The sequence below is a fragment of the Schistocerca gregaria genome, chromosome X, assembly GCF_023897955.1.
Source record: "Schistocerca gregaria isolate iqSchGreg1 chromosome X, iqSchGreg1.2, whole genome shotgun sequence".
Lineage (NCBI taxonomy): Eukaryota > Metazoa > Arthropoda > Insecta > Orthoptera > Acrididae > Schistocerca > Schistocerca gregaria.
In genome coordinates this window covers 619,184,055-619,198,527 of record NC_064931.1, presented here as the reverse complement: position 1 = coordinate 619,198,527, position 14,473 = coordinate 619,184,055, and the positions used below count along the sequence as shown (strand labels likewise).

The 14,473-nt window shown below is 47.3% G+C and overlaps 1 protein-coding gene across 2 annotated transcripts in view; it reads right to left on the bottom strand.

The window, feature by feature from the left end:
- LOC126299075 (rho GTPase-activating protein 7) overlaps positions 1-14,473 on the bottom strand; it is a 1,286,633-nt gene that overhangs the window by 594,531 nt on the left and 677,629 nt on the right. For both annotated transcript variants that reach the window (XM_049990744.1, XM_049990745.1), the window contains exon 4: positions 5,190-5,636. In XM_049990744.1, coding sequence (XP_049846701.1) covers positions 5,190-5,636 — 447 coding nt within the window. The remainder of the gene's footprint in view (positions 1-5,189; positions 5,637-14,473) is intronic.

Sequence of the window (14,473 nt, the reverse complement as noted above, 5' to 3'; positions counted from 1 at the left end):
TTTCGGTATCCGGTCTGCGAAGACGACCATTCTCTGAGAAAATTTTGGCTAAAGTATCTTCGATATTGGCAGGGAATTCGTCTCTGATCCCAAGGGGGTTTCCTCTAACCAAAAAAAAATTTTTCATCTCCCTCTCCTTCCTGCGCGTAGTGTACGCCTGACCTACTGATCTGTTAGGGGGAAACCTACAATTCTCCACCCGACAGCGGAGGTCGAGGAATTCACATCCGGTACCGTCCCGTAGCTTCCGGTTAGACCTTGCTCTCTGTTCCAACCCAGAGGACCGCGATCGACCCTGGGTATGATGCAACAAATAGTCAGTGTAGACTGCGCTCCATGTGCGATGCTCGTTGCCTTCACCAAAGCAGCTAACTGGCGAGGGTAACTGAGGGTGGCGCCAGAGCCCAAGCGCTTGGAGCTCCCAATGACTACCATAACTGCCCTCTGCACTTTTCCGGGCTGGGCAGGTAAGGAGCCAACCGTGTGGACCGTTCCCTATTTCGCCTTCCGCCCAGTGACACGCGAACCCACCACTGTCCGCCACTCACTATCGAGTGAAGACGGGCTGGTCAGATGTTGCGTATCTGAAGACGCAGTGATAACCAGTTCACCAGGAGATTTCGACGGCACCAGAGATGCCGCAGATCTAGTCATTAGCGCCCCATGTAGCCGCAGCCTTGAGCAGTAGCCAGAAGCTTGTCGACTGTGGCCAGCGCAGCTTCCAGCTGTTTATGGACATTAGCCAATTCTCCTTGTATCCGCTCACAACCGGCACAATGGTTCAAATGGCTCTGAGCACTATGGGACTCAACATCTTAGGTCATAAGTCCCCTAGAACGTAGAACTACTTAAACCTAACTAACCTAAGGACATCACACACACCCATTCCCGAGGCAGGATTCGAACCTGCGACCGTAGCAGCCCCGCAGTTCCGGACTGAAGCGCCAGAACCGCACGGCCACCGCAGCCGGCACAGGCACAATCCCTATCCATATCACACCGCATCAGAAAACTGAATAAGATCTCAAAAATACAAACAATATGCGATATATGCAAACTGTGTACTACACTACAAAGTAAATACACTCGGCACAAACGATCGAAAAATACGCTAACTCTTACAACAAAAATACACTCCTGGAAATTGAAATAAGAACACCGTGAATTCATTGTCCCAGGAAGGGGAAACTTTATTGACACATTCCTGGGGTCAGATACATCACATTATCACACTGACAGAACCACAGGCACATAGACACAGCCAACAGAGCATGCACAATGTCGGCACTAGTACAGTGTATATCCACCTTTCGCAGCATTGCAGGCTGCTATTCTCCCATGGAGACGATCGTAGAGATGTTGGATGTAGTCCTGTGGAACGGCTTGCCATGCCATTTCCACCTGGCGCCTCAGTTGGACCAGCGTTCGTGCTGGACGTGCAGACCGCATGAGACGACGCTTCATCCAGTCCCAAACATGCTCAATGGGGGACATATCCGGAGATCTTGCTGGCCAGGGTAGTTGACTTACACCTTCTAGAGCACGTTGGGTGGCACGGGATACATGCGGACATGCATTGTCCTGTTGGAACAGCAAGTTCCCTTGCCGGTCTAGGAATGGTAGAACGATGGGTTCAATGACGGTTTGGATGTACCGTGCACTATTCAGTGTCCCCTCGACGATCACAAGAGGTGTACGGCCAGTGTAGGAGATCGCTCCCCACACCATGATGCCGGGTGTTGGCCCTGTGTGCCTCAGTCGTATGCAGTCCTGATTGTGGCGCTCACCTGCACGGCGCCAAACACGCATACGACCATCATTGGCACCAAGGCAGAAGCGACTCTCATCGCTGAAGACGACACATCTCCATTCGTCCCTCCATTCACGCCTGTCTCGACACCACTGGAGGTGGGCTGCACCATGTTGGGGCATGAGCGGAAGACGGCCTAACGGTGTGCGGGACCGTAGCCCAGCTTCATGGAGACGGTTGCGAATGGTCCTCGCCGATACCCCAGGAGCAACAGTGTCCCTAATTTGCAGGGAAGTGGCGGTGCGGTCCCCTACGGCACTGTGTAGGATCCTACAGTCTTGGCGTGCATCCGTGCGTCGCTGCGGTCCGGTCCCAGGTCGACGGGCACGTGCACCTTCCGCCGACCACTGGCGACAACATCGATGTACTGTGGAGACCTCACGCGCCACGTGTTGAGCAATTCGGCGGTACGTCCACCCGGCCTCCCGCATGCCCACTATACGCCCTCGCTCAAAGTCCGTCAACTGCACATACGGTTCATGTCCACGCTGTCGCGGCATGCTACCAGTGTTAAAGACTGCGATGGAGCTCCGTATGCCACGGCAAACTGGCTGACACTGACGACGTCGGTGCACAAACGCTGCGCAGCTAGTGCCATTCGACGGCCAACACCGCGGTTCCTGCTGTGTCCGCTGTGCCGTGCGTGTGATCATTGCTTGTACAGCCCTCTCGCTGTGTCCGGGGCAAGTATGGTGGGTCTGACACACCGGTGTCAATGTGTTCTTTTTTCCATTTCCAGAAGTGTATATAACATTCCCAGAAACAGCTGAATAATCAACTACTGTTCACATCTACTCTGAAGTAAGTTAGGATACCACTAAGGTAAACGATGTGTACAAACTATGTGCAACATGTGAGCTACTCTTGCTGCTGTTGACCTCCGCTCTGCTAGGCGGCTCGATCTCTACTCTGTTCCCCTTTCAGCCAGTACTCAGCATAATTACGTGGCTCACCTCATCAACAATGTCTAAGAAATAAGACAGCTGCCTCGCATATGTTGCGTGGAAGCCCACGGGAAAGACCGAGAGCGCTATAACGTCAAGTACCTACCAGGGAGATATGACCTGGGATACTTGGTATAGGTTTCTGCGCTTATGTGAAAAGTAAGAGTACCAGGAAATTTTCTAAAACTCCGTTAGAAGAGCACACTGGTCGCTTTGGAGCATTATATAACTAGTACCAGGATGTCACACTCTACCGCTGAAGTAAGTCATGGTAGTGAAGTAATGTATAATGTATATGTGCTAGCCACATGTATGGACAGAGCACAGAAAACTGGGTCGATGTAGGAACGTGGTAGAATGACGCAAAGGTGCTATCGTGTTTGGGCATGTACATGATAACATCATTACTGAAGCTGATTGGTTGTTGTATCAACATGAACGACACAGGAATTGTTGCTATCAGTGAACGCGGGTCGAACTGAAAAACACCAGAAAAACACTCATTTTTAAGTGAAGTGGCATGAATACGTCAAAATAATTGTATGTTCATTAATGTTAACATTGGGTTGGGTTGTTTTGGGGGAAGAGACCAAACTACGAGGTCATCGGTCTCATCGGATTTGGGAAGGACGGGGAAGGAATTCGGCCGTGCCCTTTCAAAGGAACCATCCTGGCATTTGCCTGGAACGATTTAGGGAAATCACGGAAAACCTAAATCAGGTTGGTCGGACGCGGGATTGAACTATGTATTATTCATACCTGTAAACTGACTTGTTCCACATCATTTCGCTAAAAGCGTCGTGCAAATGATCTATGGAACATGTAACTGTCTAACCAATCGCCAAGCGAACGTTGCGAAGGGAGCCGCTTAAATGGACGGTTGGAGTCAGGAACCTTGCAAAAAGCCATTGCTCACACTGTCACATAAAGTTGCACATTTTCAGTGGACCTAACAATACGGCAATTGTTGGGGTGTAGTGTCGTCCTATGACTTGTAATGATACCTCTTTAGAAACGATAGGAGCCTCTTTCGAAACGATGGAATAGGTCAGATGTTCCGAAGGCCCAACGATGAATTTGACCCGTAGTGTTTGGAGGTTGTAATTCAAGTAGAAGGCGTTTCTGCGACCTTTTTGAGGTGTTTCTCCGTATTATCTCTGGGGCCCATCGATTGAGGCTACCGTGAAAACCAACGAGGGGGTTCATTTCAACATCCGCGGTGAGCAAGTGAAGCTCTTTCCTCTACAGTTGATGACTATTTCGTGGACACCCGTATCTTCCTTGACGATATCGGTCGTGTTCACAAGGCTGCAAGCATAATGTCCTGGTACGACTAGGGTGCGTCTACGCCGCCAAGTCTCCCTCACCGGCTTGGCCCTGAGATGATGAATTAATGCAGCTGTGTCTAGCCGGTCTATTTAGCTCTCGCCATCGCTGCTCGCCGCACTGCTTTCTACGACCCTCACCAGACGACGATATTAAGCTGGTTTGTGTTTCGCACTGCGACCATCGCCGTATGTCCTGAAACTTGAACCGCGATTTGGTGCTTAAAGGTCACTCCAGCAGTGTCGCGTTTGACGCTGCTAACACACTGGTCGATATGTGAACAGCTGCAGGGTAATTACTCCCGCCGGCCAGCGAGCAGCGAAGCTGCAGCGTACGTGCGACAACGCTACCGGCTGGCAGTGACGTGTGATATGCCAGCGGCGAGTGAGGTGCCAGCAGGGAGGTGCAGTATAAGCGTACCCTTAACACTTCGGCACGCTATCGCACCTCGACTGACGCGCTCAATTAACCGCTCTTGAGCCCACAGAAAATGTTTGGGTCTATTCGAAATAGTGAGTTAGAAATCAAACCCGCTGCAATTAGGTAGCTGTACGGGATCTAACAGTCAATGGTTTCAGCTGGGTATGGCATACCGAAAGTAGCTTGTAGACTTTCTTCCTATCCGAAATGAGCCCATTATCGAGGACCTAGGTGGTTCAAAATGGTTCAAATGGCTCTGGGCACTATGGGACTTAACTTCTGAGGTCATCAGTCCCCTAGAACTTAGAACTACTTAAACCTAACTAACCTAAGGACATCACACACATCCATGCCCCAGGCAGGACCGTAGCAATCGCGTGTTCCAGACTGTAGCGCCTAGAACCGCTCGGTCACCCCGGCCGGCCCAAGGTGGTGTACACGGTATTAGCGGGATGTCTGCTGAGGATGACTGATTTTTGGTTCGGTACACTTACCTGCTCTCTCTCTCTCTCTCCAGTGAAGAACTTAATTTCAACGTAATCTTCAAAAGGTATTGTCAGTCTTACGGTACATTCAGAAAATTGTTGGACATCCCCAGGTGAAATATGGGAAGAGGATAGGAACTGGTTACGTCTGAATGACCGATAATTACAAAAGGTCGGTGGCTGACCAGCGTGCAGTATACTTACGGAGGGCAGCCCTCCGTTGACCGGCGGCGAGGGGGACGGCGACGGCGACAGCGACAGAGAGGGCGAGGACTGGGCGTCTGCGGGCGGAGTGCCGGCCAGGCGCAGCGCGCTCAGCTCGCGGGCCACCACCGCGTCGAACTCGGCCAGCGGCTGCGGGCAGTCGCCTTCGTCGCGCTCGTCGGCCGGCTTGGCGGGCCGCCGGAACCGCGGCCGTCGGCGCCGCTCGCCGCCCCTCACCTGCGTGCTGGCCGCCGCGCGCTCCGGCTCGGGCTCCGGCTCGGGGTCCGGAGCGGGCTCAGGGCCCGCATCCGCGGACGGCTGCTGCGGCGGCTCGGGGTCAGAGTCCGGCAGCGGCTGCAACTGAGCCTCTGCCTCGGGGGACTGCGCTGGCTTCGGAGCAGCGGGCTCCACATCCTGCCAGTGTTCGAAGACGTCGCCGATCTCCTCCTGAAAAGACGAAGCGCGGCCACTCAGCTGGGGTATTCGCCGATTATGCTACAGCGTAATTAAAATCTGTATGCACGAGACAACATGCTACACTACTGCCCATTAAAATTGCTACACCAAGGAGAAATGCAGATGATAAACGGGTATTCATTGGACAAATATATTATACTAGAACTGACATGTAATTACATTTTTACACAATTTGGGTGCATAGATCCTGAGCCAGAACAACCACCTCTGGCCGTAATAACGGCCTTGATACGCCTGGGTATTGTGTCAAACAGAGCTTGGGTGGCGTGTACATGTACAGCTGCCAGGCTTCAACACGGTACCACAGTTCATCAAGATTAGTGACTGGCGTATTGTGACGAGCCAGTTGCTCGGCCACTATTGAACAGACGTTTTCAATTGGTGAGAGATCTGGAGAATGTATTGGCCAGGGCTGCAGTCGAACATTTTCTGTATCCAGAAAGGCCCGTACAGGACCTGCAACATCCCGTCGTGTATTATCCTGCTGAAATGCAGGGTTTCGCAGGGATCGAATGAAGGGTAGAGTCACGGGTCGTAAAACATCTCAAATGTAACGTGCACTGTTCAAGGTGCCGTCAGTGCGAACAAGAGGTGACCGAGACGTGTAACCAATGGCACCGCATACCATAACGCCGGGTGATACGCCAGTACGGCGATGAAGAATACACGCTTCCGATGTGCGTTCACCGCGATGTCGCCAAACACGGATGCGATCATCATGATGCTGTGAACACAACCTGGATTCATCCCAAAAAATGATGTTTTGCCATTCGTGCACCCAGGTTCGTCGTTGAGTACACCATCGCAGGCGCACCCGTCTGTGATGCAGCGTCAAGGGTAACCGCAGCCATGGTCTCCGAGCTGATAGTCCGTGCTGCTGCAAACGTCGTCGAACTGTTCGTGCAGATGGTTGTTGTCTTGCAAACGTCCCAATCTGTTGACTCAGGGATCGAGACGTGGGTGCACGATCCGTTACAGCCATGCGTATAAGATGCCTGTCATCTCGACTGCTAGTGACACGAGGCCGTTGGGATCCAGCACGGCGTTCCGTATTACCCTCCTGCACCCACCGATTCCATATTCCGCTAACAGTAATTGGATCTCGACCAACGCGAGCAGCAATGTCGCGATACGATAAACCGCAATTGCGATAGGCTACAATCCGACCTTTATCAAATTCTGAAACGCGATGGTACACATTTCTCCTCCTTACACAAGGCATCAAAACAACGTTTCACCAGGCAACGATGGTAAACTGCTGTTTGTGTATGAGAATTCGGTTGGCAACTTTCCTCAGGTCAGCACGTTGTAAATGTCGCCACCGGCGCCAACATTGTGTGAATGCTCTGAAAAGTTAATCATTTGCATATCGCAGGATCTTCTTCCTGTCGGGTAAATTTCGCGTCTGTAGCACATCATCTTGGTGGTGTAGCATTTTTAATGGCCAGTAGTGTAATCATTTCCAAAACATCACACCGGTCGGCTAAGATGTAGTGCAAAGATCGATGGTAGGCGCTGGATCGAGTGTGCCTATCACGAGAGAGGCCAGAGGCACACCGACAGGCAACACGCGGCAGCGCCCTCTCGACAGCATACGTTTACGCCGCCGCCGCCGCTGACCGGCGGGGCGCACTGACTCACTCATCCAATTGGCGTCCGTCAATTTACTCGGACAGTACATAGCGACCAGGTTATGCCTATAGCTGTACTAGCACTGAGCCTAAAGTTTGTAATAGTAAGATTACCGATATTGCCTGCAAGAGGACTGTTACTGATGTTCTTATACCACAGAACATGGACTCTATTCCAGTTAACACTGCCAGTTCTTGTAAATAAAGAACGTGTGCTTTTGTGTTATAGAAAGAGGATACCGGCCATCCATAACATCATCCTCTCCTTGCCTCCTTGCGGTACAAGATTCTACACAAAGAAACGAGATTTTCTGGGGCTCATACTTCGGGTTCTATTGATGATAGCAACGTACATACTCCGTCTTCAGGCCACGAGTGGCCTTCCGGGACCATCCGACCGCCGTGTCATCCTCGGGGGAGGATGCGGATAGGAGGGGCGTGCGGTCAGCACACCACTCTCCCGGTCGTAAGATGGTATTCTTGACCGAAGCCGCTGCTATTTGGTTGCGTAGCTCCTCAATTGGCATCACAAGGCTGAGTGCACCCCGAAAAATGGCAACAGCGCATAGCGACCTGGATAGTCACCCATCCAAGTGCCGACATCGCCCGACAGCTCTTAACTTCTGTGATCTCACGAGAACCGGTGTATCCACTGCGGCAAGGCCGTTGCCGATGATAGCAACTTGGGGGTCAAAAGTTTTGGTTAGCCCTTGTGCTAGGGATTATTTGTATAGTCTACCCAACAGAAAATCGTCTTACTTTAACTATCCTACAGAACAGAATCAAAGTTTGAATATTACACACTTTCTCCAACATAGGCAAATGGATTAGTTCATCTTGCATTACACATGGTCTACGTGTGCCTTAACAGACATTTGGAGGCACAATTTATTTCATGCGCGGTTCCCGAAACAAGCCGAAAAACATGATTTTTGGGTACCAAAACCGAGCAGCGGAATCCTAGACGTCTATAGACAGCAAATCGCTGCAACTTTTACGATATGTTTCTAAGATCCTGATCTCGAACAACCTTGACAATTTTCGCGATGTCTCTACCCGCGTTCGAAATACAGATGTTAAAAGGTATCCTACTTTTACACGTAAGGTAAGTACGTAGTATCCGGTGTGACGGGAAGACGTATATTACAAAGTGACGTAGCACGGAGAAATATGCTGTAAAGTGTCTCCGTTATCATCCGAATGTACTGACGCACATGCAAAACCGGTCTGTGATGTAAAATTAATTTGCATCATTTCAATTTCACGTAAGTAAACAATCAAAATTTTACTGAGCCATAAAGTTCTTTTCATATGAGTGACATTTCTTTCTATATCAGGGAAAAGAAGGGATCCAGCGGAAAAATGTTCCTGTCGGAGCACAAAACAGACTAATATGTTCCTGTCTTTAAAAGAAATTGTTGAAAAGTGGGGTACCAGCTACCTCGCTCTACGTCCTTCAGCACCTTTAAAATTTTTGACATGCAAACATATTCGCACTTTTTTTATGCTCAGCGGCCGGCCGGTGTAGCCGAGCGGTTCTAGGCGGTTCAGTCTGGAACCGCACGACCGCTACAGTCGCAGGTTCTAATCCTGTCTCGGGCATGGGTGTGTGTGATGTCCTAAGTTAGGTTTAAGTAGTTCTAAGTTCTAGGGGACTGAAGACCTCAGATGTTAAGTCCCATAGAGCTCAGAGCCGTTTGAACCATTTTTTACGCTCAGCGAGGAGGAAACAGTGGTAGTATGAAAGAGACGGAAGAGTTGTGATAACTGGAAGCTTGTAGACTGTTTGTCGTACGGAAAGACCGAAGGAGACAATGGCAGTGTGAAAGAGGGACGCAGTGACAGTGGAACATGGATGACAATGACACAACAGTGCTAGGAAAGGAGTGAAGGAGACAGGGCTAGTGGAACAGGAATAAAGAGAAGAAGAAAGTGGAAGTGGGTGAGAGACAGTGGCGTTGAGAGACAGAATCCATTAGAATGACAGCGAGACAGAGAGAGAGAGAGAGAGAGAGAGAGAGAGAGAGAGAGAGAGAGAGAGAGGAGACAACTGTAGTGACAAAGAAGGAATGGGATAGTAGCAGTAAGAGAGAGCGAGAGGGAGACAGTGACAATGAGAGGACAGAGCAGTAGTAGTGGTAGGACAAAAAGAAGGAGACTGTGACTGTGAGACAGGAGTCAGTGTCAGAGGGATACAAAGAGATAATGACAATGAATTGGGCTCAAGGAGTGAATGAGAATGGGCTAGCGGGAGTGAATGCGTATGAGTGACTTACAGCGATAGACAAATGGATGTGGGCGAGTAACAGTTAGGGGAGTTTGTGGGAGTGAGATGACAGTTGCACGTTAAAAAGATCGTAAATAAGTTGAATGTGTTCGGATGCCAAAATGTTTGGGAAAATTTTTAAAGGTGCTGAGGAAGGAAGAATGAAGTAGTTGGTACCCCAGTTTTCAGTCAGAGTCTTTTCGAACAGAGGGATATTTGCCTTTTTTGTACTGCGATAGGAGCATTAGTCCTCTAGATACTTTTTAACTGGACTCTGTCACGTGCTGCTACAAGGCTGCCACAAGAGCTTTCAGCTTTCAAGCTCGGTCTAAAACGGTGAACGAAGTGCCCGCGTCGGTGAGAGTCAAATGAACCTCAGGAACAACTCAGCAGCAGTTGGCTGCCCCGAACGGGCCCGTTCAACCAAACGCTGAGCCTGTACTCCTTCTGACTGGACATGACGCATACACCTAAGAGTCATTTTGAAGCGTCAGCGAACATATTGTGTCTGAAAAAGTTGTTCCCCATGACGATTTATCAGCCCGAAACGCTTCACGCAAAAGCTCTAAATTTTACATGCCTACTTCCGCACCAAAGTCAGGAGCAAATCTCCATGACCACGGAACGAGTCAGTACACTAATAAACAATGTAACACAGGAATTGGCTTAATTATTTATCCAGGAACTCCCTGAGAGAATTAAAGCAATAATCCACGACAATATTCTTCAGTTAGACTTCAATGTACGAGAGTTACAACTTTTTTTCATTTTATTTATAGTGGTAGCTTATTGAAAATGAATGCAGAACACTGGCTCCCTATCTGCACATGATTTGGAAGTGCGATCCAAATGCAGAATGGAGTTCCGACAAGTAATGACCGAGTGAATGCTACTAATTCTTTGGATTATTCTCATATCGTTATCAGCAAACTACATTAAAGATAATAATTATTGAGAGGTCAGACTCCTGAACACGAGTCGACAAGATGTTCGCGAAGTTACACCACTTGTGGCTCAGACTGCCTACGTCTAAGTCAAAATTATCCCTTGTGAATGGGAAGAGTTACTCCAGAATGTAATGCCGTACATCAATAGATAGTAAAAAATTAGCAAAGTAGACTAATCTTCGTGTTGGATTCGCATATGTTTCAGATATTGTTCTAATGGTAAATATGACAGCATTCAGTTCTCGAATATGGGTTTCCATCACCGTTGACTATCTATCTGAACACTCTAGAAATTTGAACCGTTCAGATTTATATTTATGTATCATATGACATTCTATGTAATCAAAATGTCAGTTTTAGTTGAATTGTGTGTTCGGAACTGTCAAAACTGTGTCATATTGTGATACAACATTGATTTATTTTCTACAAGCCACGAAATTAGTTCTTGAACTGTAGTATTTCATACCCTGCCTATTTTTCACTGATTATCATTCAGTACAAAGCGACTGTCATTAGATGACAGAAACATTTTAAAATGACATGTAATATTGGAAGTCTTGTCATTTATACATATAAGAAACAGAAGTGAACCCAGCTCTGGCCCCTGAGGCACTCCCACCAAAACGTGTCACAATCAGAAGCCACCTTATTGCAATGCTCATTACTGTGGAGAATAACGTACTGCTATTTGTTCTTAAAGGATGACAGGAACGAATTGCGAGCGACTCCCCTTATTCCATAACTGTCCAACTTTTGCTGTATTGTTTTGTGATCCACACAATCAAAAGCGTTAGTTAAATCAAGGAAGATTCCTAGTGTTCGCAGCTTTTTGTTTAATCTGTCCAGTGACTCACAGAGAAAAGGTAATTCAAGAGGACTTGCTGAAAAGCAATATCTCCGAATTTTTATGTGAAAACTCTTAAAGCTTTTGAAATAACCCAAATGTTATTATTAACATTCTTCGTCTTTATCCTTCATGTCTACATATTTGCAGCTCTCTGCCGCTAGAGGGCTCAGAATTGTGGAATGTAACATAGCGGTGTTAACGTACCTATGTCGGTGCGTGAGTAACAGCAGACTGAACCGAGTTTAGAATTCCAAGAGTTCGTCCAAATATGGAGCATCATCTCCTTCAGCATGAAAATAACAGATCACACATGAGCGCTGCGTCGTCTGCAACAATCCGACGCCTTGCGATCACTGTCATCAATCATCCTCTATACAGTTCCAATTTGCCCCATACGATTTTCATAAGTTTACAAAACTTAAAGTACACCTTCGAGGACGTTACTTTGATAGTGATCAAGCTGTACAAGCAGAGGTGAGGTTGTGGCTTCGTCAGAACGTCAAACATTCTACAATGACGATATCAACAAACTTGTCTCTCGTTGAAAGAAATGATCTCGTCACCAGTGTGACTATGTTGAGAAATAAATATACAGACATGAAGAATAAAGATGTAGAAGGTTACTAACACTTGTTTTATTTAAAAGTTACCAACGTGCCTAAGTATTAGCCTAACATATGAAACATAGTGCTTTAGTGTCCTGTTAGATACCCCAGAATATCCATGAGACTCCTGAATCTTCAGCGATTTAATTATTCACCCATTCTCAGTATCAAGGAGGTGTATTTCAGGTAGAAGTCTTGGAAAGCCGTTCTTTAAGACAGTTATATGTCTCCCTGTAGAAATCAAGTTTTTTTTAATTCACCTTCTGCTTTCAGAAACTGATTGTTAAATGCTGTACATATATCTGAATTAATGGTAACAAAAATATCTTTACTACGTATTGACTCTATATCCTCGACCCTGTGCTGTTGGCCAAATACTTCCTTCACGAATGGCCATGTGGTTTTAATTTTATCCTGAGAATTTGCGAAAGCTCTGTTGCTACAAACCCTAATATTTTAGTGGGACATCTATGACAGTCCATCTCAGAATTATGGAGAATGAATAAATACATCGAGGTTTCATTTTCGCCAAGTTATGGCGGACAATATTCCGAATTTCCAGGCATTCCCATGTAATTTTTATTATTTATAGACGCCGAATTACGACACCATTTTTATAATTATTTTGCCTTAATGGAACTACATACTTCTTTGTAAGATATTTAAAAGAAGATTCTAAAAGAAATTCTTTGACAAAAAATGTGCGGCACATAATCATATAGTGTCAGGATAATAACGCCGGAAACCACTGTCCCCCGTTAGCAGAAGAGGTTCCACAAACGTCTACACTGTTATACCAAATGTAAGCAAATACGCACTGAGGTACGGTTGTTGTGCTGTACGACAGTCGAAAAAGTGAATATCGTTTATGGTGGATGTCGCCAAACTAATAGTGCATCGGTGTGGTTGTATGCCAAACAGTAACCAGATAGTGCCAAGCACTCACGATCTGTCTTTGCAAAGACGATAAAAAGTTCTACTAAATGGAAATGCGCAGAATAAAATACGCCAAGGGGAAAGAGGAGCCACTGATGAAGGAAATGAAACTAATAGTTTAGTAGCAGTAACACACAGCGCAAGTGTCACTAAGGGGCATCTCGGAAGTATAAGAGAAATCAACCTAACGAGTGTTTTCCAAACACTACATTCCATCGCATTTCAACCTCTTCACATTTCATTATTAACAGACAAGCAAGAGTGTATGAAATAACCGCAGAATTCAATGTGGGACGTACGACGGACGTATTTGTTACGACAGTGCGACGAAATTTGGTGTTAATGGGCTATGGCAGCAGACGACCGCCGCGAGTGCCTTTGATAACACGACATCGCCTGTTCTGGGCTCGTGGCCTTACAGGTTGGACCCCATACGGCTAGAAAACCCTGTCCTGGTCGGACGAGTCCCGAGTTCGGTTGGTAAGAGCTGATGGTAACTATGAGTGTGGACTAGACCCTACGAAGCCATGGACCCAAATTGTCAACAAGGCTTTGTGCAAGCTTGTAGTGGCTCCATAACGGTGTGAACTGCATTTACATGGAATGGGGGTCCTGTCGTCCATCTGAACCGACCAATGACTGGAAATGGTAATGTTCCTCTACTTGGGGACTACTGGCAGACATTCATGGACTTCAGGTTCACAGACAACGGTGGAATTTTTACGAAAGACAATGCGCCATGTCATCTCGCCGTAAATGTTTACGATTGTCTTGAAGAACATTCAGGTCGATTCGAGCGAATGATCTGGTCGCTCAGATCGCCCACCATGAATACCATCGAACATTTATGGGACATACTCGAGAGGTCGGTTGGTCCACAAAATCTTGTACCGGCAACACATTCCAGGGGACTTCCAGCGGCTTGTTGAGTTCATGCCATGTCGATCTGCTGCACTACGCCCGTTAAAAGGAGGTGCAACACGATATTATGATGTATCCTTATGACTTTTTGTCACCTCAGTGTATAGGGAAAGTTTTGTTTAAGGAAGAAGCATGGTTTAGAAATCATGGGTAAGCCAACCTCCGCAATATGCACCAATCATCAGTTGATAATCCACAGTGACTCAAAGAAGTGGATAAAAACAAGGCTCTTGGTCTATCAATGTCTTGTGAGTGTTTTTCTTCAAGACCCGCATCATTGGTCCCTGATTCATTGATGAGAATCTAAATATATTTATTTGAATACATCCACTAGACATGAGGCAGTCACTGTGGTAGCAACAAGGCGGATGTCCCTACCATTTCTCTGAACAGAACATCTGGAAGGCATTGGAACGGTCTTTGGTTCAAATGGCTCTATGGGACTTAACATCGGAGGTCATCAGTCCCCGAGAACTTAGAACTACTTGGAATGACAACCGTGATAGTAAACACACGAACCGTACCTGAGTTACGTGCTTGCGCGCATTTGATACAGCTGGGAAGACATTTGTGGAACCTCTTGTCTTGCGCCCGGACAGAGAGTTGATCAATTCTCATTCATGTTATGTCAATGAAGTTTACTTAGAAACTTCT